At 31.2% G+C, this 26,127-nt stretch overlaps 2 protein-coding genes across 3 annotated transcripts; both read right to left on the reverse strand.

Moving 5' to 3' along the window:
• Positions 1–14,491: 14,491 nt before the first annotated feature.
• Positions 14,492–16,499, reverse strand: LOC122505445. Of its 2 annotated transcripts, none has more exons than XM_043617056.1 (3): positions 16,264–16,499; positions 15,541–15,674; positions 14,492–15,291 (listed from the first exon to the last, which is right to left on the reverse strand). In XM_043617056.1, the coding sequence occupies exons 1-3, from the start codon at positions 16,352–16,354 to the stop codon at positions 15,055–15,057; spliced, it is 462 nt and encodes a 153-aa protein (XP_043472991.1). In that variant the 5' UTR covers positions 16,355–16,499; the 3' UTR covers positions 14,492–15,054. The 2 variants fall into 2 exon arrangements, with proteins under 2 accessions (XP_043472991.1, XP_043472992.1); XM_043617057.1 differs by having other exon boundaries at positions 15,537–15,674.
• A 3,052-nt stretch (positions 16,500–19,551) lies between these two features.
• LOC122505441 (putative nuclease HARBI1) lies at positions 19,552–20,784 on the reverse strand. The gene is made up of 6 exons (XM_043617053.1): positions 20,755–20,784; positions 20,516–20,652; positions 20,258–20,435; positions 20,035–20,158; positions 19,822–19,992; positions 19,552–19,565 (listed from the first exon to the last, which is right to left on the reverse strand). The coding sequence occupies exons 1-6, from the start codon at positions 20,782–20,784 to the stop codon at positions 19,552–19,554; spliced, it is 654 nt and encodes a 217-aa protein (XP_043472988.1).
• Between the last annotated feature and the right edge of the window lie 5,343 nt (positions 20,785–26,127).

The raw sequence follows: 26,127 nt of genomic DNA on the forward strand, positions 1-26,127 counted from the left end.
GAATCTCCGTTCAATATAATTTACATTACAACTTTTAAAATAATTGTCGAATAATTGTCAAAGTTTAAATGGTAAGAATTATTAAAAGAATTTATCCACTTTTGAAATTTTTCAAAATTTTTGGCGGCCATTTTGGATGAAAAATTATTTGTTTTTAAAATCTTACTTCAGAATCGTGATCAGCGACCCTAAAAACCCCCGAGTAAGAATTATTAAAAGAATTTATCCACTTTTAAAATTTTTCAAAATTTTTGGCGGCCATTTTGGATGAAATAGTACATTGTGCAACGAGGACGCAAAGCGCAAGTTTCTCGTCCGAGCTCGATTTTGCAGTACGAGGCGAAGCCGAGTACTGTAAACAAGCGAGGACAAGAAATGCGTGCGTCCGAGGTACACAGGATATTTTATACAAAACGATAATGTAATCCGCGGTTACTCGGTGCGTTTTGAGAGGTAATGCATGGCTTTGCTTCAAGTAGTAGTTTTACGGTCCTAGGACCGTAAAACTGCTGCTTAAAGTAAAGGCATCCTTTGCGTCTCAAAAACGCGCCGAGAAAGCGGAGATTACATACTTGTTTTGTATAAAATTATTTATTTTGAAAATCTGACTTCAGAATCGTGATCAGCGACCCCAAAAACCCCCGAGTTAAAATTTTTGCGAATATACGTTAAGATGTTTCCTTGTTTGGGCCATGACGTGTATACACATCATCCACTGTTTGGGCCAGTTTTTTTCATGACGTGTATACACGTCATCCACAGTCAAGGGGTTGATTTTTATTTTCAAACATTTGACAAATTTTTTTTTTCTTTTGCTTAGGGAATTTTGGGAAATCTGCCTACAGATACCTTGGATTCCGCGCACCAAGGTTATGTGGGGTTGGTATAATAAAACAAAAGGAAATAAAAAAAAAGAAAAAGAAATCTATAAAAAATTAAATTTAATACACTGGCGACCTACTACCAGCCCGACTCACTAAAACCCGTAACCCTTCTTCTGGAGCCCTTTACCCTCCCTCGGAACTGTCGTAAGACTTTAGCCTTCGAGGGTTTTTTTCTTAAAAAAATTTTTTAAGAAGTTTAAAAAGTCAAAAGATAAAATTACAAACGGATATATAAAAAAAAGAAAAAATAAACGCGTTTAAAATATTGAAAACATAAAACTGTACAAAGATGAATAAAAAACACAAACAATTAAAAAATGTATAAGGACAAATAAATCACAAAATAAATTAATAAAAAACAAACGTACAAATTTAAAAGCTGTTTAAATTACGCTTTTTGGCGGCCGTCGAGATCCTTCCTCGACATATCCGAGATTATGAAGTTCTCGACTTGCCGCCAATTGTCTTCTGACTGGGTCATCAGCGATACCATGTTCTCCGGTGTAACTTGACTGTTTACACCTTCAAACATGGCCCGCCTCTCCAAGTCCCATTTCTTGCATGAGAAGAGGGTGTGCTCCGCGTTGTCCTCAGGGAACTGGCAATATGCACACACCTCGTCCTCGCGTAATTTAAAGCGACACAGGTACGAGTTAAAACACCCGTGACCTGTGAGCGCCTGAGTCATATAATAGGAAACCTGACCGTGTTTCCTATTTATCCAGGTGGCGAGTGCCGGGATAAGGCGATAAGTCCATCGACCTTTTTCCTCACCATCCCATCTTTCCTGCCATCTTTCTATGAGCCTGTGCCTCGCTTCTTTGCGGATCAGGCCCTTGCTTGGTCTTATTTCCTCATCTAAGGAACTGCTTTCTTTAGAAAAGAGAAACATTTCTTCTCTTTCCCTCGCCAAAAAAACTGCTGGCGGGACACTTGCAAGGACCTGCACAGCACTCGTAGATACCGTCTTATATGCAGAGATGATACGCGTTGTTATCGATCTCTGCGCAGACAGTACATTTTCACAGATGGTTACACATCTTTTACTCCTTAGGGATGGGACCCACGCTGGTGCTGCATAGAGCATTTTAGCGTGGGCGACACTCGCCACCAGTCTTCTTTTTTGTTCACGGGGTCCGCCTACATTTGGCATTAACCGTGAAAGATTAGCCGCACACTCGATCGCCTTATTTGACGCCGTAGCCATGTAGTGGTGGAAGTTTAACCTTCCATCCAACTCCACACCAAGGTATTTAATTTGTTTACTCCACTTGACCTCGAATCCGTCTATCACGATTCGTGGGAGCTCATAACCACGTCTGTCTGTGACCAGCAGTGCCTCGGTCTTTTCCAGGGCCATTTCAAGACCTCTGATATCCAGCCAGCTTTTTGCTAGTCGCAGACATTCGTTCATTAATGTCCCAAGAGCCTTCTCACTTTCGGCAGTGCACACGAACAACGCGTCGTCCGCAAAGCAGATGATCACCGCACCTTCGGGCAGATCCATTCTCAGAAAATCATCATAAGATACATTCCATACAAATGGACCCACCCTCGAGCCTTAAGGAGCCCCACGCTGCATCTCTTCCCTGAGAGTGCAGGTGTCTCCCTCATATATAACCTACCTGTCGCTAAGATAATTATCCATTATCCGCAACAAGTAGGGCGGCATGTTTTTCTTTTTCATCGACTCGATGAGATCTTTCCATCTTGCGGAATTAAACGCGTTGCGTATGTCAATTGCTACCAACGCGCAGAAGCTCTTCTTTTTTCCAGGTCCCAACTTGTTTTTTCCTGCTTTGGCTATGTCCACAACTGCCTGGATGGCATCAACTGTGCACTTTCCTTTACGGAAACCAAATTGGTGATCGGATAGACTATTCTCTCCGGTCAAGTGGCTTTGCATTCTCTGCAGAACCAAATCCTCTAGAAGTTTACCCATCGTATCCAACACACGGTTGTCTTCAAGCACTTTTAGGTTTACCTAAAATGAGTCAAAATTGTGCTAACGCAGTTTTATCTGGAATCGGCGCAAGATTCCAAATTTTCATTTCCGAAAATCGTAGCTGATTCTTTTTTCGAAAAAAACCAAAAAAACATATATATATGGGCAATTCCACGTGAGATTTTAGTCGACCTCTTAAAATCGGCCAAAAATATTTTTTTTCTATTCTGTATTGAAAAAAAACAGATACGTATTTTTTTATTTTTGTTTAATTGTCCAAATTCTCGAGTTATGAATTTTCGAAATTTTGGACTTGTAATTGTAGACCTATATTTAGTAGCTTATAAGTCCGAAAATATTGAGTTTAGGAAAAATTTGTCACAGAATGAAAGTTTTAGTTTTCTTTCGACTTTTAAGAAATGTAAACAAAAAATTTTTTTTAAATTTTTTATTAAAAAAAATTTTTTTTTAAATTTTTTATTAAAAAATTTTTTTTTTATTCAAAAATTTTTTTTTTTTATAAACAAATTAATTTTTATTAACTTTAGCCCGGATTTTTTTTATTTTTTTAAAATTTATTTATTCCTTATAATATAAAGAAGATTTTCCAAAAAATCCCGAGGTGGGACTGATGTGTTGAATGAGTTTTAAAACATTTTCAAAAATTACTTGCAATCATCACAGTGGGATTTTTTTTTACAATTAACTTCTAAAATTGTCTATACAGCGTAGATCCTTTAATTTAAAAAAAGAACTCTCAAATAGATTAAAATTATACACTGTAGACAGTTTTAAAAAGTTAATTGTAAAAAAATCCCACTGTGATGCTTGCAAGTGATTTTTGAAAATGTTTTAAAACTCATTCAACACATCAGTCCCACCTCGGGATTTTTTGAAAAATCTTCCATATATTATAAGGAATAAATAAATTTAAAAAAAATTAAAAAAATTCGGGCTAAAGTTAAAAAAAATTATTTTGTTTATAAAAAAAAAATTTTTTTAATAAAAAATTTTAAAAAATTAACAAAAAATTTTTTTGTTCACATTTCTTAAAAGTCGAAAGAAAACTAAAAGTTTCATTATTTGACAACTTTTTCCTAAACTGAATAATTTCGGACTTATAAGCTACTAAATATAGGTCTACAATTACAAGTCCAAAATTTCGAAAATTCATAACTCTAAAATTTGGACAATTAAACAAAAATAAAAAAAAAAGTATCTGTTTTTTTCAATACAGAATAGAAAAAAAATATTTTTGGTCGATTTCAAGACGTCGACTAAAATCTCACGTGGAATTGCCCATATATATATGTTTTTTTGGTTTTTTTCGAAAAAAGAATCAGCTACGATTTTCGGAAATGAAAATTTGGAATCTTGGGCCGATTCCCGATAAAACTGCGTTAGCACAATTTTGACTCATTTTAGGTAAACCTAAAAGTGCTTGAAGACCACCGTGAACAGGCATATAGGCCTGTACGATAAAACCTTATCTAGAGGTTTTTCACCTTTCCTTAGGAGGACTAACCTCTGTCGCTTCCAGTCGCTGAAGAACTCTCCTCTCTCAAGGCAAAGATTGAAGCATCGAAGCAGAATCTGGGGTGAAGTGTCGATTACCAACTTTAGGATCTCGTTACTTATCCCATCGATTCCAGGCGCCTTGCCTGTTTTCAATCTTTTGCCTGCTTTTTGCAGTTCACTAAGTGTAAAAAGTTCTTCCTCTTCGACTTTGCAAAAACTCCAGTCCCTTCTAAGGTATGGTTCCGCAGGAGGAAACAAAGAATTTTTTATCTTTCTGACCCAATCGGGATTGTCTTTTGCCTCGTCGCTAATTTCTTAGTAACGATTTTAAAAGCCAGACCCCATGGGTCCTTATCGACTTCCTCGATTAGGTCCTTCTAGCTACGGCGTCGCGACTTGCGGATCTCTTTTTTGAGGTCCTTTTTCGCCCCTTCGAAAGCCTCTTTCAGCAAAGGATCTCCCTTAGATCGGGTATATGTCCTTCTTGCTTTGAGGCATTCCTTTCTGAAGGAGGCTAGCTCCTCTGACCACAAGTGCAAGGATTTTCTTACGGGAGTGGCGCCTTTGCGTGGCATTGACGCATTGCAAGCGGTGACTATCACGTTCCTCACCGCTCGCACCTCCCCATCCAGACTGCTCAGCCTCTTCACCCATCCCAAGTCCTCAATTAAAAGGGCTTCTCTTAGGGACCGGCCAAACTTTTCCTTGTCGAGTCTCTTTATATTCCACGAGGAGGTCTTGCGACTAGGAACATCCTGTCTCTTTCCTCCTTGTGTGTCTCCCATCGAGACTGAGAACTCAATGTACTGGTAGTCACTTGCGGTATATTCCTCAGAGACCCGCCAGTCGCTTATGCGGCTAAATAGTTTAGACGATGCGATCGTTAGATCTATAATTGATCCGATCGCACCTCGTCTAAAAGTACATGTATTGCTTTGGTTTACAACCAATAAGTCGTTTCTGGAGATCTTTTCTCCAATACGAATTCCTCTCTTGTCGAGTCTCGTCTCACCCCACTCTGGCGACTTTGCGTTAAAATCGCCAGTTATGATGACATCCAGCCTGGATTCTGTGAGGCTCGCTTCTAGGTCTTCGATATTGGCTTCGAAGTTTGTCAGTGGGTCGTTGGGTAAGAAGTAGCAGCTATACATACGTATATTAGCTACCTCTATCCACACGAACCCACTGCTTGTCTCCAGAAACTTGTCAACTCGCAATTCTGGGTTGCACAGCTTTATGGCGGTTCTCTTTGCCTTATCCTGATACCAAGGGGCGAGGTCGCTTCCTTGATACTGCTCACTGCAGAACAGGATATCGACCTCATTTTCCCTTGCTGTTTGCATTAGGAGCAACTGTTCATCCTTACTTGTATGCAGGTTGACTTGCAAAAATTTTAAGGATTTGCCCTTTTAATCTTTTGCAGTTCTTCCCTGTAAACCGGGCAGGCTCTCTTTCCGGACTCATAATCTGTTTCCGGCTTCCCCAGGTCCAAGCAAGTAAGGCACTTCGGCTTAACGTTACAGCTCTTCGCGAGGTGTCCCTCACCGCCGCATCTCCGACAGTTTTTACTTCTGTCGGGGCCTTTGCAAGATAGGGTTCTGTGTCCGTAACCTAGGCACTTTTGACACCTAGCTACTTCAACATGCTCGCGAATTTGAGCATTTATCCAGCCGATTTTGATTCGGCCAAGTTTAAGCAGAATGTCACTTTCTGCTTCTGCTAAGCGGATTAGAGCCACCTTAGTACTTCTAAAGCGCGTCAAAAGGTGGCACTCTATCTTCAGATCAGGTTTGCCCAGCTTATCTCTCAGAACTGAAATCACCTCATCCTCCGTCGTGGTTTCATCCAGCTCCTTGATCTCAAGAGAGCTTTTATTTACGAGAGCAGTGACCTCGCATGGCAAGGCGCCATGCAGAGCCGAGGATAGTGCTTCCGCAAACTTCAAGGTATCTCCACCCTTTTTCACTATCACAAGAACCTCCTGTTTAAAGGTTCTCCTGATTTTATAAATCACGGTACCAGTGTCTTCTGGTTTAACCTTTGATTTTATCAGCGGCAAGATACCCTCATAAGATTTTGGGTCTCTTGCCGTGATCTTTACCGCTTCTGTGGTTCTAAGCTTCAAAGGGCGTTTTGAGAGCTCTGTTTCCTCTTTTCGCTCTGAGTCACTTGTTGGGGACTCTTATCCGGGCTAATACCTTCTCTGGGGCGCTTATTTACGTTCTTTCCCTTATTAGAATCTGTAGCTGCTGCACTATCAAGAGTTGCAGCAGCACTCCTCTTTTGCCTTGGAGTTCCCACAGTTGATGTCCGTGGCTCCTGATCCCTGAACGGTTCAGGGATAAAACGAGGATTCCTACAAATTGTTAAGAACGCACTCTCCAAAACCGCCACGCCATCCTGGATGTCGCGACTGACGTTCTTTTGGCGCTTGAATGCCTAGTGCACGCTCTTAAAAATCCCGGGAATAGCCAGGAACTGATTTGCGACATTTGATTCGTAGCATGTCAGCTGGCTATCTATTTGGCTCCCTCCAAAATCCTTGGAGCCATCTGCACCGACTATCGGGGCTTGCACCCGATCAGAATCGGTGGTGGGATTACCCTCTTTCGAGGTACCCACTTGGAGTATTTCATTTAAAATTTTGTCCATTTCATTCATTTTTGTTTATTTCTTTGTCCCGTGTCGAGGGACAATCGGGCCTAATCAGGGTACTACCATCTGGCCAGGATGGGCCCTGAACCGCCTCCGTTAGTTACATAAACGTTATAGCATTGCCGGAGCATTGATGCGACGTCTATGATATCCAAGGGCACGTGAACATGTATGTTCGGACGTGGAGGTCGATGTGTCTCTCCAAGATAGCAGGAAGTTTCCGAAAAGGGAGTGCATCCTGGTGTCTCTTCAGAGTTTACCCTCATTATTATTATTATTATTATTTTTTTTTTTTTGCTTAGGGACTTTTGGGAAATCTGCCTACAGATACCTTGGACTCCGCGCTCCAAGGTTATGTGGGGTTGGTATGATAAAACAAAAGAAAATAAATCTATAAAAAATTAAATTTAATACACTGGCGACCTACTACCAGCCCGACCCACTAAAACCCGTAACCCTTTTTCTGGAGCCCTTTACCCTCCCTCGAAACTGTCGTAAGACTTTAGCCTTCGAGGGCGGCGCTCCAACTCTGTCGCTAGTGCGACTTTCTGCTTTTCTCTGCGGTTATCCTGCGTCCACTGTTACAAAAAATTTAAACTATTTCAAAGTATAAGCGGAATTTACAGCACAACAATAAAAAAGCAAATGCTAAAAAGTGTAAAAAGTCAAAAGATAAAATTATAAACGGATATATAAAAAAAAGAAGAAATAAACGCGTATAAAATATTGAAAACATAAAACTGTACAAAGATGAATAAAAAACACAAACAATTAAAAAATGTATAAGGACAAAGAAGTCACAAAATAAATTAATAAAAACAAACAAACGAATTAAAAGCTGTTTAAATTACGCTTTTTGGCGGCCGTCGAGATCCTTCCTCGACATAACCGAGTTTATGAAGTTCTCGACTTGCCGCCAATTGTCTTCTGACTGGGTCATCAGCGATACCATGTTCTCCGGTGTAACCTGACTGTTTACACCTTCATACATGGCTTGCCTCTCCAAGTCCCATTTCTTGCATGAGATGAGGGTGTGCTCCGCGTTGTCCTCAGGGAACTGGCGGGGAGTTAACACAATTTTTATTAATTAACACAAAAAAGCAAAATTTATATTTTTGTCGCGTTAAATCCATTTTGACTTTAATTCTTGAAAATTCAATTATTTCTGAAATCGTGATCTACAATTAAATTTTAAATTAATCATTTGCAGTATTAATAATAAATTTTTTTAAGGATTTATTATTTATAGCATTTTTCAATTAAAAATTATCTGTTTTTTAATTATTTATAGCTTGAAATTTGTAAGTAGTTCCTAATAAAATAAAATCAATTCTACCGTTTACGTGTATACCATTTATGAAAAAAAAATTTAAATACTTTTAATTTTTTAAGAAAGGGTCGAAAAGAATTAAAAAAATTATAATTTTTAAATAATACAAGAAAAATCTTAAAAATTAAAAATTCACAGGCTTTTTCTGATTTATCGGGTCGTTAGACACGCTAATTATTATTATGTTAATATCTTGAAAATATGTACTTTTTTCTATAATTTTATTTGTCGTTTGTAGGATAACGAAGATGAACATCATCTGCCCAAATGAAATTCATGATATTCATGTGAAAAATTTGTTCCGATTAGCCCAATAGAATAACTTCAACATGATTAACAATTATTTAATGGCAAATGTCGACCATATAACTGGTGAATTTTATATATAGTTACTTTGGCTATCTACTATGCTATAAAATTTGATTCGTCAATTTCAAATATTCAAACATTACTGCGGTCATTTTGGGGAGATTTTGCTATTTGCGTAAATGGATACACCTTATTGCAAACAATGATACTTTACGATAAGCCAATAGAATTCATCAAATCTGCAGTCGAAGCCGGCATCAGTACTTTTGGACATTCTACTTTGACGGGCGATCAAATATTTGCCTTTACATGTACTCAACTATGGAATATGAATAACTCCCAAAATAGAAGAGACAATTGCCTTGATGTAATCGAATATCTTCTGAGCATTAAAACAGAACCAAGCATCAAGGATATGACGTACTTAGCGTTCACATTTTTTAGAAATGAAGAACTTCTATTTGGACAAGGTTTGCAAAAACAATTGGAAACTTTGAAGGAAAACTCGGTCATTTTTAAAACCCTTACTCTTAGAATGAAAAATGATGCAAATAAAATTTTTTTCGAAGGTAGTGAACACACAATATGCTCACTTTTAAAATTAAATTTTCGAAAAGTTGCGCATATTTTTCAAAACAAAAAATTTAAAGATGCTCTAAAGTTGAAACTGCCCGGTCTTAAAATTTTCGGTTGCCTTTTCACCAACCACTTCGAAAGAGCTGAACAATTAGACACGAAAATAAAAACCGCTGTTTCAAATCTGGAAAAAACTGGCTTGAACTATGACTGCATATTTTATTTAGTTGATTTCTTATCGGAAGTAGACCTGGACAATTTAAATGCAGCACTATTATAAAAGGTAAATTCAAATAAAAAAAGAGTTGCAAATCTATAGTATAATTTATTGTGTTCACTTTATAAACATAAAAAAATTTAAATTTTATTAGGAAAAAAATTTTTATAAAAAAAATTTGTTTAAATAATTAAAATTAAAAAGAAAACTTTAAATTTTACATTTTTTTGAAAAATTTAAGTTTACACCAAAATAAAAAAAAAACTATTTAAAAAAAAAGATTTTAAAATACGTCAACTTTGAAATTTTTCTACTATATTTATCTCCACAAGTAATTTTTTACAACCTAGAGATGAAAACGAGGGAAATCCATCAAATCTGGTGTTTTTCAGCTTTTGTTCAATCTCGATTTTTCCAAAGAAAATTCCACATTTTTTTCGAGGGAAAATAAATGTTGTCATATAATAAGAATTAGCGAAAAGAATATTAGATTATATGATTTATCAACTTTTAAAAAAAAATTATTATAATTAAAGAAATTTGATTTTTTACTTGTAGGACAAAAATTTATATTGAAACAATGAAATATTATAGTTAAAACGAAGCAGCAGAACAAAACATGTAAAGTTTTTTCAAGAAATGGAGTAAAAAACATTAAATTTATTGTTTTTTCACTTTTTTCGAATTCAATTTTTTAGAAAAAAATCTATATGTTTATTTTTTTAGACAAAACAAATTTTTCACATCCTAGAGCTGAAAATGATTAAAAAAACATTGAATATGTCGTTTTTCAGTTTTTTTCCAGATTTAATATTTAAAAAAATTCTAACTTTTCTCTTTCGAGGTAAAATTAATTATTCACATCCTAGACATTAAAAATAGCAATGACTGTTAAATTTTATCATTTCATATATTTTTTCAAATAAGTCTAATATTTAAGGAAATTAAATTTTTTATTTGCCGTAAATAACGGAACATTTAACATTAGACAAAACTTAAATTTATCGCTTATTTAACTATATATTCTAATATACAAATTTTCTAAATAAAAAATTAAAGTTTTTAATTCTGAATCAAAAAACCAGAATTTTTCACAAATGGTAGATAATGATGAATCAAAATTGTCAATTTATATGTTTTTACACTTACTTTTTCAACACGAAGTTTTTGATTTTTTCAAAATTAAACTTTTTGTTTAATTTTTTTTATTCAGATCTGAATATGAATCGTGTGAGAAATTTTTTTTTTTTTTTGAATAAATAAAATTTTTTTTTCTTTTATTTAAATAATTTACATTTTGGGAAATAAAGTTAAATTTGACATTTTTTCGTGCATTTAGACCCAGTAAAGTACGCGTAAAAATACGTGTATATATATATACAGTACCGTCCGAAATTGTCAGTCCACCCATTTTTAAAGGAATGAAAAAAATTTGTTAACATAAAATTCATGAAAACTAAATTTTTTTTTGGTTTATATTTTAAAAGACGATCAAATTTTGAAGAGAATAAGACCTTACAGAAGTCATTTGGCCAAAATTTGTAGAAGATATTCTTAAAAATCGTCATTTTCAATGTTTCACAAAAATTTGAATAACTTCTAAAATAATGAACGCTTTTTAATAATCTTAGGCTTATTTTAAAGGTCATTTTCTACGGAATAAGAATTACTTATAGGCATTTACCTGTAATTTTTTACTTGGAATAAGCATGCCGTCAAAGTTGGACAAAAAAATTCAAAAAATTTGAAACAATATTATTAAAAGAAAAATAATTTTTGAAATTCAAACATATTTTTTTATTAAATTTTCTTGAAGAATCTACACCATATCATGTTTTATATATGTTCTAGAATAGTTTTTAGTACAAAAAATTTATTTCAAATTTTTCTAATTTTTTTGTCCAACTTTGACGTCATGCTTATTCCAAGAAAAAAATTACAGGTTAATGCCTATAAGTAATTCTTATTCTGTAGAAAATGACCTTTAAAATAAGCCTAAGATTATTAAAAAGCGTTCATTATTTTAGAAGTTATTTAAATTTTTGTAAAACATTGAAAATGACGATTTTTTAAGAATATCTTGAAAAAATATTTGCCAAATGACTTCTGTGAGGTCTTATTCTTTTCAAAATTTTATCGTCTTTCAAAATATAAACCAAAAAAATTTGAGTTTTTATACATTTTATGTTAAAAAATTTTTTTCATTCCTTCAAAAATGTGTGGACTGACAATTTTGGCCGGTACTGTATACTAATAGCTTATCGGGTCTCAATTTTTAAAAATAAAGGAGTTAGGACAGGATTATTTATTTGGATTTTTAAAAAAATCGATTTCCTTTACTTCTCACTCATAACCATGACCTCCAATCGTGTTAACTGTATATTTTCTGTAATCTGCGTGTAAAAGGGTGTACAGAACCCGAAAAAATTTATATTTTCTTTAAATATAATTGAAATTTAATGATAAAACGTAAAATATATCGTTTTTCGCTTCTGTATAACAACATTATCGAGTTCCTTTTATGGAGTTATGTATAAAAATTAAATTATTCAATTTTTTTCACCCTTATTGAGATTTTTTGATTAATAATTTAACAGGAAATTGTTTATTGTGATGCGTTCTGAGGAAAGGGACCTTAGATGCAAAGAATTATAAGTTATGTTGTGAAATTTAAAAATAAAAATACACAAAGAGGATAAAATTTTAATAAATAATAATTTTTATAATAATTTAATAATAATATAATAAAATAATTAATAATAATTTTAATAAATATCTGTATTTTTCAGGATTCTTAAAGCGGAGGGAAAATGGCAATAAAGTAGTTCAACGATTTTGTCTAATTTATTTAATTTCATTTAAAATTATTAATTTAACTCTTTTGCCACAACAACCCAAATCACTGGATTTAAACTCCATTAAAAAAACACGTGAGATTACATGGTTCGATTATAAAGATCAGGAGAAGGCTGAACGAGACTGACACGTTAATCAAATAGTGGCCAACTGTATTTCATCGATGCTACAACGGTTACGTTGCGTACTCGACAATAATGATGCATGGATGAAGTACTAATTCTAGTTAAAATTTCCAATATCGAATTTAATATATTTTTCAATTGTTAACAGTTTAAAAAAGTTTTAAAAAACAAAAAGTTATTATATAAGCCAAATAAAAATTCAAAATTTTTAATTGAATTTTGCAATTTTTTTTATGTCAATAAATAAGAATTGATTATAAAATATTTTTAATTTTATTATTTATTTTTTTTACTATTACAGAACAGTAAATAATCAGACTTGCAAAATGTTGTGTATCGAAATATATATCAAATAAATATGAAATAATATTAATTTTTATTTTTATTGTAATAAATTATCATTTTGAAAATCTTTTAATAGACTACAAAATGAATATGCAATTTTTTGTGAGACTGTTCATTATGTAGTTAAAAATAATTTATAAAGTAAAATTAAAATCATGATTATAATAAATTACTTTAACAATTCAATATTACAAATTTTATTTTTAAATATTTGTCAAAACAAATGGTTTAAATAATTAATTATTTATAACAATTAAAAATTTTATTATTTACAATTTAATAAAATATAAAATAATAAGTTTCATAATAAAATGAAAGTTGACTTATTAATCTATTAAAATTTTAAAAAATCCATAATATTAATTAATTTATGTTGCAAAAATTTTAAATTTAAATTCTTACACATATGTGACCGGGTCTGAGAAAAGGGACCTACTTACCAAAATCAACTTTTCGAGAAAAACGCGTTTAAAGTTTTCTATCCAAATAAATTAGATTTCTTGAAACATTTTACATCTTAAATTAACATGATGAGTGATCTTTATGTATTTTTTTATGCTGAATCCAATTTTCATGGTTAAATAATTATTCAAACAACCCTGTAATTGTTATAAACAATTTACTTTGCAAAAGTCAAATTGTAGAATTTTCAAAATTAATTTAAAAGACTTCCGGATGTCTTAGAGGTCTGAAATTTTTTATGCAAAGAACTGATACAATAATGAATAATTTTGAACTCTACAATAATTCATAGTTATTTTTTGTCTTGCACAACCAGGTTGCCGATGACGGGTATACTTGGGGATCATCTTCGAGGAATTAAGTCGAATTTTTTGTAAATGGTTTAGGCATTCAATTTAAGATTTAGGGGAAATATTTTTGACACTTAGACAACCAAGTGTAATTTTTGTCTTAAAATTACTTATATTTTCAAAAAAAAATTTTTTTTTAATTTGTTTAAACAATTCCAAAAAAAATTTTTTTAACAATCAGGACTGATTGCATTGTATTTCTAGGACCTTAAACTATAAGGAACCATCATAAAAAATCAATTTTTTGGTAAGTAGGTCCCTTTTTTCAGATCCGGTCACATACGGGCCAAAAAGCCCAAACTATCTAGGACAGAAGTGACAAACTATTGAACCAATTAAGTTTAGTAAATTGTTGCTCTATATGAGAGAAGAGAAACCCTAAAATTTCACCTTATTTAAAAATATTTGTATTGAATAATATCTAATATGAGTGGAAGCTTTGACTTTTTAAGTAACATTGGCATTTTCAAACGATTTTTCAAAATAATATTCAGATACATCGCACCAACGTCCGAATGATAAATCGCTGGTTTCTCAATCTGAAACAGTTAATCCTCAGCAGTCTTTAAAAGCTTAATTTTCCACTGTACTTGGAACAATTTTGAATATTTTCGATATTTTGGACCGAAAAACATTGTATTCGTGGGCCTTGACGTGGCCGCCAACTTAAGTTTCTTAATCTACAAGGTGTCCGCACGCGGTCCATTTCTTTGAAGGCTCTAACAACTTTAGAATTTAAAAAAAAATCAATTTTATTTTTATTACTTTTGTCGACAGTTTACATATCTAGAAACATTATACTAAAATCTTATAAACATTTATAATTATTTTTCAGGATAAAAAAAAATCAAACTTGAAAAAAATTGAAATTCATTTGTAATTTTTTAAATTAAATCAACATATTTAATTTTGGGTTGCATAAAAATTATTTTTGACAACGGATTCGAAAAAGGACGCTCATTTTTTATTATGTAAATATTCATAATTTAAATCTTAAAAAATAATTTATGAAAATATCCTTTTTTGGCGCGTCTTAAGTAGATAGACCTCTTAATTTGGCTTCCTGTTTACTTGGATAAATAACACAGGCACACAAAAAAAATTTTTGTTTTGGCCAAGACAATACACTAGTATATTCCCATGTATTTTACCACACTGAATCCGAATCCAAAGACAGAATTGCCAGATTGGCTCTTATTTTTAAGATATACTTTAAATAATGCTGAAAAAGCATGAATTAAAATCAAAAATGAAAAAAAGTGTTACTAAACTAGTCTATTTCCATGTATTTTTTCTGTTGAATCTGAATCTGAACTCAGAATTGTCAGATTGCACTAGACAAGTATAATTCTATGCGATTCTTCCTCCTAATTCTGAATCTAAAATCTTAATTGCTAAATTAGCTCAAACCTTTAAAATAAACTGAAATGACTATTTCAAGAAATGTTTTTTAAATTTATTTTTAAAAAGTAAACCAATATGTCAATTCTGATAATTTTTGACAGGCTGAAAATAAATGGATGCACGTATTTTTGACAGCGATAAAACGTGGCGATCGCTTCGTTCAAGAAAAAACTTGTTAAGATTATCAGGTCCTTGGAAGCGAGTCGATACATTTCCTCCGGATCCAATCCAACTCAAACGCATCATAATTTTGCTTTCGCCACAGCTTTTACACTTTTTGAGACGCCTTGTAAATATGAGTCGTGCTTCACCAAACTGTAAAGAAATTATAATTAATTAATTCCAGTGTTTATTACATTTCATTCTTTAAATTCCTGAATTTTTTGGGCTTATTGAAAAAATCAAATATCTGGACAATTTAATTGTTTTGTAAAAAATTGAATCCAAAATTTTAATTGAATTTTAAAACATTCAATTATTTTCAATTATTTTTATAAAAATGTTTAAAAAATTGAAATAATTGAAAAATTTCAATTAAAAATATCTGAAAAAAATTTTACTCCCTCTTTTTCTAAAAAGTGGATGATTGGTGATATTCCTTATTTCTCCCTTTTCCAGTATCTTCTTGTGTTCTTTTATAGTTTTAACATGTGAATTACAAGCCGAATTAAAAACACGACAATTGACTGCATAAAAATCTATAAACAAAATGTAAATTTTTAATAAATAATCAACTTAAAAGTAAACTAAAGAAATTGGAAATTTGTTTTTTTAAAGTATTAATTTTGCTCCTTATGTGAAGGACGAATATTTTTTATCACAAAATTTCAGATTGCTATTACTTGATACAATTTCATGTTATTTGACCCAAAGAGTATATTGCTTTGATTAAAAATAATAATAAGACACGCGATCTTGAAGCGTCTTTAATCGCACACCTTCAATAATGCCGCGATAAACTTTTTGTTAAAATTTTGGTTATTTTTAATTGTCTGAATAATAATAAAGAAAATTATATATAATTTTATTTGTTATTACGTTGGCTAAGTATCGACACTTTTTTTCCAAAACAATTATATAATAAAGCAAAACAACTTGATATTCTTAAAACATTTACACCTCCGCAAAAGTATGGAGAATTCATAGAAAGTTACAAAGATACTCTCAATATTCCAATTAACAAACTTGTTACTCAACGCATTTGCAAATACTTTTTGAATTACAATATTTGTGAAACACATAAAGTAAATAAGCGATACTTTTTCTACAAAATATAAGTAAACTTACCTTCTTTTGAGCCGATATTTTTAAAATTCGTCGATGCAATTAAATTAATTGTATTAATTATATATAATGAACTATTTTTATTATTAAACATAATTATTTCATCAATTTTAAAACATTAATATAACTTATTCCAAAACTATAACAAAACCTCTTATAGCACATTCGGGTATGTTGCTCTGAGAATACTCTTACTCCGAGAAAGAGTGGCTGTTAACTTGCTCCAAAGCAGTTCAGGTTCCGAGCAAGAGCAATTTGTGACGTCACGATAGACGTTTTCATGCTTCGCTCTGTGTGAGAATTTGGTTTGTGACGTAACAAAATATAAGCACTCTGCCCACGAGTCGAGCGTTATAAATCCAAGCAAATGGCACCGAAATTTAAAATTATTAATAAAAAATTATCCAACTTTTAACCTAAAGTTAGAAAAATATTGTTATAGTTTAAAATTTTGTTATATTTGAAGTATTATTTCAAATTGTCACAAATAATAATGAATAATAATATAGGTATATTGCACAATATTTTTTTAATATTACCGTATTATGCGCCTATAAATTTATTTAAATTCAAAATTTTTTAATAAATAAATATTTTAATATTTAATTTAATAGATAATATATCCAATCCCTACTATTTTTCACCTATTTTTACCCCGTTTTTTGTATCCCTTCCATTTTCAAAAATTTCCCCTCATGTTCTTTGCTTCGAAAACCTCCTACGCAAAGGAGTTTTCAGTTTTGTTAATTCCGCGAAAGTAAATTGAAGTGCAGTGAAATTTTGTTTCAAAAAGTTTTTGCAGTTGAAATTATGGCAAACCAGGAAAACATTATTTTTCAAAGTATATATTTAAATGAAAAAAATGCAATCGTCGAAAATATTAACGGTCAGAATATTATATGTAACGTGATATCTAATGGTAAATATTAAAATTGAATATATATTTTAATAAAAATAATAATTGAAATTTTGGGAAGATGTTTATTAAAATTTTTAAAAAGACTTATTGATTAATTTCTTTGGATTTTTTTAAATAATGGAGTTTCTTTAATAATTCTGATTGAAATTTTCGAAAGTTATTGAATTCTATGAACAATTTTTTAAAGATTTTAAAATAACCGTGTTTTTCAATAATTAAAATCAAACATTTAATTATTAAATTTTATTAACATTTTTAAAAAATAATTTAATTCTTTCGAAGAATAAATACTACTAAAGGTTTAAGATTATTAATAGAAATCTCTTTAAAACAATTTTATTAGAGTTTTTGTGAGTGATTAAATTATTTGCAAGAATTTTGTTTAAATTTTTTTGAAAATAATGTAGTTTTTTTACAATTTTAAATGAAGATTTTAAAAATAATTAAATTAAACAAATCATTTTTTTATTTTTGTAAATTGCTCGTGTCTGTTAAGAACTAAAATGAAATATGTGATTTTTAAAATTTATCAAAATTGTATTGAAAATAATTGAATTCCTCAGGAGAATTTTATTATTTATAAAAAATAATTTAATTCTTGCACTGAATTTTACTTTGAAAAGATTTTTTGACAAGAATCATATTTGAACTAATAACTTCAGTTGTTTGCTTTTTTGCTTCCTAACTAATTTTTAATAATTTTCAAGAATTTCTTTAAGTTTTTTTTAAATAATCTACTTTTTTCAATAATTATAATTAGAAATTTTGAAAAATAATTGAACTAAACAAAGAATTTTTTCAACTTTTTAAAAATAATCGTGTCTGTTAATAATAATAATGAAATATTTGATTTTTAAAGTTTATTAAAATTGTATTGTAAATAATTTAATTCCTGAGAAGAATTTTTTTATTGATAAAAAATAATTTAATTCTTGCGATGAGTTTTACTACTTTAAAAAATAATTGAATTTTTTCGAAGGATTTATTAAAAATTTTGAGAAAATAATTGAATTTATGCAAAAAAATTGATTATTTCTGAAAATATAAACCATAATAATTTATTATGTACATAATATGTGAATTTAAAAACTGAAATTATTAAAAAATGGAAGTTTACATTTAAAAACAAAATTTTGTAATTTGCATAATAATAGTGAATTGAATATTTCTTATTATTTGCAGGTTCACATTGTGTTATGAGCCTTGACAAGCAGAGTCTCCAAAATGCAGGAATTTCCTTGATTCCTGATTTCAATGAAAATAATCAAGTTAGTATAATATAACATTTTACAACTAAAAAAACAAATATAAATTTTACTAAAATGCTTATTTTATATTTTATTATAGATTGATGATGCGATTGACGATGGCATTGATCCCATTGAAGGTTGTAGTAAAAGCCAGTGGTGCAATGAAAGTACCAGCTTTCTCATTGAAAAATACGCGGAATATTTGCCGGAAGTTGGGCCAATGAAGAAATTTAGAACAAAAGTCCACCTTTTCAAGAAGGTGGCTGAAGAACTAAATATCAAGTTTTCGAAAAGTTTTACTGGAATCCAATGTGATTCCAGATTCAAAACTGTAAAAAAAAGAAAAAGTGCAGCAACAAAACAGAATAGAACATCAGGAAGTAGCAGAACCAGAATAGAATTTGGAGATGAACTAGCAAAAGTTGCAGCCATCGATGACAGCATGGAACCGGAGGTCAAACTTGGTGTAGGTGGGCGAATAGAAATAGTAGAAAAGATAGGTTCAAGTAAGTATATGTATTGTAAATTTATATATATATATATTACTAATATAAAAAAAATATGCATATTACTTACAATAATATATATTACTGCAAAAACATAGTAAGTCGCATTTGCCGTTAAGGCGAAAGTTGCTTACATGGTAAGCGACTTTGAACCTTACGGAAAATGAGACTTACTAGGCATTTACTTTGGGCGGCAGATTATAAAAATAAAATAATTAAAATTTTTTTAGGTGCTCCAAGGAGTAGAAAAAGAAAGAGGATGGAGGATTTACTCCAATGGAAAATTCACGAATCCAGTATGGAGACCTTAGGAAAAATTCACGAAGAAAAAGAATCTGCGAAACGTCGAAGACATGAAGAGAAAATGGAATTCCTTAAGGAGGTTATTGTGACATTGCGTTCTGAATTCAGAAGTTCAGAACCTAAAGTATAGTATTGTATAGCTTAACATAATATAGAGTATATATATAAAAATATTTACTTAAAATATATATATAAAATTTTTTATATTTAAATTTCAATAAAGGTTTACACATTTATACACTTACGATAATAATATACAAAATTTATCTTATTCTCCAAAGCTGGTGACTCATCTCATCTCTTTTATTTTCTCCTAATATTTTTTCTCTATTCTCGTTAATGTTATTATTTTCATTTATAAAAAGTTGTTCATTAACATCATCAAAGTTCTCAACATATTCATCCCACTCATCATCATTTAAAATACACAGGTTGTGTAAGACGCAGCAAGCTACAATAAATTTAGACATTTTTTTTACTGTCAGAAAATCGAGTCTTTGTAATTGACGAAACCGAACTTTCAGTAGTCCAAAAACATTTTCTATTTTAACTCTACTCTGAGATAATTTTTTATTAAAATTACTTTCTTCCTCTGACAAATTTCCATAATCACGATAAGGAACTAACAGCCACTTTTTAATTCCATAGGCTGCATCGCCTATTAAATGCCAATTTTCACCACAAATTGTGCGTATTTCGTTATAAATGAATGACATTTTAAATAGACTAGAAACATGAACTTTTCCTGACACTCCTGTGAATACATCTATAAATTTTTTTTCCGCATCACAAATACCTTGTAAGGTTAATGCAGTTTGGTCGTGTCGGTTAACATAAGTGCTTTTAACTTTATGAGCTGGTGTTCTTATTGTTATATAGCTTCCATTTATGGCACCAATAATTCCTGGAAATCCGGCAATCTGTAAAATTTATTATTAACAGGTTGAATTACCAAACTATATAATAAAATTGCTTATTCAATTAACTTAAAAATAAACTTATTAAAGCATAATACTCACCTCCTGAAACTTTTCAGCAATTGCTGCTTTTTCTTCTTCAGTTTTTGGGAATTTAATTACTTGACTTGAAATGTCATTTAAAAAATCAATAATATTATTAATTATTAGATGACATGTAGATTCAGCAACATCGAATCTCGAAGCCACATCTCGAATTACAGATTTGTTTCCTGCAAACCTGTAGGAGCAAATTAAAATAATTATTTTTTTTGTATAAGACTATATTCATAATATAATATTTATAAACAAGTAACGTACCAAAGAAACTGCAAAATTTGTGACTCGGTGGAAGTACATGGTAAACCATGATTATTTGTGCTTACATTATTCGAGTTTTCATATATTTCCTCAAGTTTAGAAAATATTCCTTTTGATACTCGAAAGTTTCTTTTAAACTGCAAAAAATAACCAAATATATCAATTTAATTTTGAAAATATATATTTTATTTTTATATCAATTTTATAAATATAATAATTAATTGTTGCGCAATACTTACCTCAATATCATCAAAATCTTCTAAAACCATTCGCACATATTCTTTTATTTTAGGACGAACCTTTTTTTCTTTTCTAAATTGATTAAAAATCTTCAAATTCTCATCTTCACTACTTTCACTAGAACTTTCTAAAAGTTCTGTAATTACCGATAATGTTTGTGCGATTTGTGCATTCATTTCAAATTTTTAAATTAATGACTTGCGCAGTAACAGGTTATCAAATAATTGTAACTGCTCCGTCGAAAAATACGGGGCAAGATTTCTTGCTCTATATTAACCCTGGGGTGGATATATGGAAAAATCCGAATACGTTTTTTGCTCTGCTTTAAAGCAAAATTTTGTTCCCGAATACAATAATTGCTCTGACTGAAAGCAGAGCATGTAACACGAATTCGCTTTCTACCTGCTCCCGGGTCGATGTTTTCAAATCGAATACGCTACCTGACTCGCCACGGGGCAGAGTTGTTAACCCGAACACGTTACTCTTGGTCGGAGCAATCTTGGAGCACTCTAGAGCATATACCCGAATGTGCTATTATCCAAACTGACAGATCCCATTCCACGTTCCGCTAAACTATTCGCCACGGCATGAAAACAACATAGATGGGAGGCAAACTACGTGAGATTAGTGCCTTCCCTGAAGAAAGGCATTATTGAAACCTACTGTACCACCATTGGTTTTAGCTTGGGATGATCACGCTACTGCCAATGATCGGTAGCCAAGCATCAGGTCAATATTAGTTTGCCAAGGATTTGACAAGGGAACAAAATGACTTTGTTTCCTTGGCAATTCCTGGGAAACAAATATTGGCCCGATGCTTGGCTACCGATCATTGGCAGCAGCGTGATCATCCCAAGCTAAAACCAATGGTGGTACAATGATGGTTGCCAATTTTTTTGACAAGAAAAAACCATTGGGCACCAAGCATGGCCTATTATTGAACCAATCGTTACCATTGTCAACTTCCCGTTGAAAAAGCATAATTTCAGAAAATGTTTCTGTTTGATAATATGTATGTATGCATATATGAACGTTTTTAGGCATCGATTTTTTAGTAACACTTACATGATTATTTTCAGAAATTTGTTCCCAACCGCCTCCAGAAAAGGTTAAAATATTGTGCGATCTTTTTGGAGAGTTCTTTATCTCTTATTCGGCTCATACGATTTATATGGAACTTGTACATAACGAATCTGCCTGGAAGGATAAAGACTCTTTGACCAAAGAAGTTCTTCCTCATGCTTCCACTCCAACGATCCCGTCACCCATGGAAACTGTAGATCCTGGTTTTTTGGAAAACATTCCTACCACCTCCATATCTTCTTTGACCAAAGAAGTCGAATTTCTTCCTTATGCTTCCACTCCAACGATCCCGTCACCCATGAAAACTGTAGATCCTGGTTTTGTGGAAAACATCCCTATCGCCACTACATCTTCTCCAGAGTTCCATTCAACTAAATTTTATGCGAATCAAAATTTAATTAAAACTCTCCGAAACACTCCTAACGATTTTAATGTTCCCAAATTGAAACAAATTGAAAAAAAAGAAAAGTACAATACATAATTGTTCGGAAAAAGAGGACAAAATTGAAATTGGTCCCATTGATTCCGAAATATATAAAGTTGTTAATTTTTAAGGTTGCTCGTATACATATATATTTATTAATATATATACACACATATATGTTTATGTAATCATTTAATTTAAATTTAAACATTAACAATTTAAATTATATATATATATGTTTACAAACTTGTGCCAATGCATGTTAATAATATTTATTTTCCATAGTTCTCATTTTATTTCAACATTTATTTTTTATCATAATTTTAAATAAAAATAGATTTAACTTCAAATTTTACGGCTGTACATGCTTGCATTCTAATGCTGCGTTTGCATTAATCAATCAGAGTAATAAGAATTATATTATTATAAATTTTATTATCTTTTTACTTATTTATAACATTAAAGATGTTTTTGTTGAGATTAAATTATTCGGTAATAAATGATTTATTACTATTATATTTATTAGTAAAATTAATATAATTCTTGAAATACTTTACATGTTTTAATGTTCTTCGGATAAAGCTGAAATAAGCATCCGGTTTATTTTAAAAATAATGTTTTTGTTTAAAAAAAAGAATAAATATTTAAATTCAATTCTAACAGTTATAGATGCTTAAACCTGATTATTAACTTTCAGAGTTTAAATTTATATCTAAATATTCATTTAAAAAAACAAAATAAATATTTTTAAAATAAAATCTTGGTGCTTGTTTAAGATTGATTAAAAAAATATTAAAACATGTAAAGTTTTTCAGAAATTATATTAATTTTAATATTTTAATTAAACAAGGCCAACACAAGAATTTTTTAACTTGTTCTAGAAAGTTACTTTAATTTCTTTATTATAAGTTTAGGGGAGAGTGGGGCAAACCGGCCATACCTACGGTTTTTTGACTCTTGTGACTGAACGAATCAACCAATTTCATTTTTCTATGGCTTGTTTGAAAGATCATTTAATTGCGCAACTTTTTCCCAGAGGTACCTATACTTTATCTCTTATTGTTTAGTTCCTGTGTTAACTTTAAAAAAAATTTCAAACGGGCCGGTTTGCCCCACCCCCTGGGGTAAGCCGGCCACCCCATGGGGCAAACCGGTCAGATGGGTTTTTTATCTACAATATTGCATTTGTATGATCTACAATAACAACAAACATAAATAATTATGTGAACAATGGTTGTAATAATGTAAATAATAATACAGGATTGAATTTTAGTGAAATAAATAATTTTTTTAAATAACAAAAAAAATGTTTGAAATTATCAGAGAAACAATATTAAAGGGTCTAATTTTCATTGGAAGATAATTATGTTTCAATGAAAGTAAATATTTTAATGAAAAAAACATTCTATTAATAATAATTTTCGTGACACTCTGATACAGTGCATATATCCTATGGCCGATTTGCCCCACCGAAAACTGTCCGCTTTGCCCCACAGGCTCATTTTGACAATAAATATTTGTTTAAAAGAAACGCTTTGCAAATTCATCAAAGTTTTTGGGGGTAAATATTCCTAAGGTGTGTACCTTCAAAACCCAAGACCTAATATTTGGAAATATTACACGATTTCCTCAAAAATTCCTTGAAAAAAAAAAAAAAAAAAAAAAAAAAAGTAGTATTTTGTATAATTTTTAAAAACTTACCTATATCCCCCTTATCCTTATTATAATCATACATTATCATATCAAAATAATATCTCACACAATTATATTTAAATGTTTTCGACGTCGCTGGTTACGAATATGAAGTTAGATTTTCGAAATTCAAAATGGCGGATTTGTATTCGCCATTTTGAATTTCGATGACGGACTAATTTTTTTTTAATTCATTGAATTCGCTTGAAACTTGTTACTCGGGGGTATTCGAGGTCGCTGATTCCGAATATGAAGTTAGATTTTCGAAATTCAAAATGGCGGACATATTCTTTTGAATTTATCGGATTCGCTTAAAACTTGTTACTCGGGGGTTTTCAAAGTCGCTGATTCGGAATATGAAGTTAGATTTTCGAAATTCAAAATGGCAGATCCAACATGACGGACGTATTTTTTTGAATTCATCGTATTCGCTTGAAACTTGTTACTCGGGGGGTTTTCAAGGTCGCTGATAACGATTCTAAGCTCAGATTTTAAAAATTCAAAATGGCGGATCCAATATGGCAGACATTTTTTTTTAATTTCTCGGATTCAATTGAAACTCGTTACTCGGGGGTTTTTGAGGTTTCTGATGACGAATCTGAAGTCTGATTTTCAAAATTCAAAATGGCGGATCCAAAATGGCGGACGTATTTTTTGAATTTATCGGATTTGCTTGAAACTTGTTACTCGGGAGTTTTCAGGGTCGCTGATAACGAATCTAAAGTCCATTTTTTTAAATTCAAAATAGCGAATCCAATATGACGAACACATGTTTTTAATTTCTCGGATTTCTTTAAAACTCGTTACTACGGGGCTTTCGAGGTCGCTAATTACGAATATGAAGTTAGATTTTCAAAAATTTAAAATAACGGATCTAATATGGCAGACATATTTTTTTTAATTTCTCGGATTCGATTGAAACTCGTTACTCGGGGGTTTTTGAGGTTTCTGATGACGAATATGAAGTCAGATTTTCAAGATTCAAAATGGCGGATCCAATATGGCGGACGTATTTTTTTGAATTTATCGGATTTGCTTGAAACTTGTTACTCGGGAGTTTTCAGGGTCGCTGATAACGAATCTAAAGTCCATTTTTTTAAATTCAAAATGGCGAATCCAATATGACGAACACATGTTTTTAATTTCTCGGATTTCCTTAAAACTCGTTACTACGGGGCTTTCGAGGTCGCTAATTACGAATATGAAGTTAGATTTTTAAAAATTTAAAATAACGGATCTAATATGGCGATCGTATTTTTTGAATTTATCGGATTCGCTTGAAACTAGTCGTTACGCTTGAAATCGTTCGTAAAAAAACGAAAAAAAAGAATTTTTTTTAAAATACATGATAAATAAATAAAAACCTAAGTTTAGTCTTTCTTTTTTTATAAAAGCAGAGATTTTCCAAAATAAAGACATGATTTCTGAACACTCCCTATTCTTATAATGTAATTTGCACAAGGCATATCGTCTTTTGTTTTGATATTTTACATTAATCAACTTTTCTATAATAAAATCGTCTTATTATCGTATATTCGTCTTATTAAAATTTTGGACACTCCTACATTTATAATATTCATTGGATTTAATTTACTCAAATTGATTCGAGAAACAATAGGTATTAATCCGACTTCTAAGTGTTTACTTTTCGTTTATTCATTACGCGTGTTAGTTACAGTAACGAGTTTCAAGCTAATCCGAGAAATTAAAAAATATATGTTCGCCATATTGGATCCGCCATTTTGAATTTTTAAAAATGAACTTCAGATTCGTTATCAGCGACCCTGAAAACCCCCGAGTAACAAGTTTTAAGCGAATCCAATGCATTCAGAAAAATACGTCCGCCATTTTGGATCCGCCATTTTGAATTTTGAAAATCTGACTTCAGATTCGTCATCAGCGACCTCCAAAACTTAAGTGTACTGAATCATACAAATTTTTGTTGCCAAAAAATTTCTTAACATTTTGAACGCACTTTATAGATTTTTCTCTTTACGGCGAAGGGGTTAAGGAATGATAAAGAATATAAAAAACACGCGTTTTTCACTTTGCAATCTGTAATATTTATCGTATAATGTATAAAACTCGCACTCGACCACGTGGAATAAATTAGGACCTTTAAAATTGCGCGCGCCCAAAAATTTGAAATTATTTCAGCCAATAGCGACCGTCA

Source organism: Leptopilina heterotoma, unplaced genomic scaffold (genome assembly GCF_015476425.1).
Source record: "Leptopilina heterotoma isolate Lh14 unplaced genomic scaffold, ASM1547642v1 Lhet_359, whole genome shotgun sequence".
Classification (NCBI taxonomy): Eukaryota; Metazoa; Arthropoda; class Insecta; order Hymenoptera; family Figitidae; genus Leptopilina; species Leptopilina heterotoma.

What these genes read in the sequence shown, in the direction of transcription:
- LOC122505441 (XM_043617053.1), bottom strand. Translation starts at nt 20,784, where the DNA reads ATGGTTTTAGAAGATTTTGATGATATTGAG. An exon ending in CAAATTTTGCAGTTTCTTTG is followed by an intron (nt 20,436 to 20,515) that starts GTACGTTACTTG and finishes TTGCTCCTACAG; the next exon opens with GTTTGCAGGAAACAAATCTG. An exon ending in AACTGCATTAACCTTACAAG is followed by an intron (nt 19,993 to 20,034) that starts GTATTTGTGATG and finishes ATGTATTCACAG; the next exon opens with GAGTGTCAGGAAAAGTTCAT.
- LOC122505445 (XM_043617056.1), bottom strand. Translation starts at nt 16,354, where the DNA reads ATGTTTAATAATAAAAATAGTTCATTATATATAATTAATACAATTAAT. An exon ending in AAATATCGGCTCAAAAGAAG is followed by an intron (nt 15,675 to 16,263) that starts GTAAGTTTACTT and finishes TTTTGTTTATAG; the next exon opens with ATTTTTATGCAGTCAATTGT. An exon ending in ATCCACTTTTTAGAAAAAGA is followed by an intron (nt 15,292 to 15,540) that starts GGGAGTAAAATT and finishes ATTTCTTTACAG; the next exon opens with TTTGGTGAAGCACGACTCAT.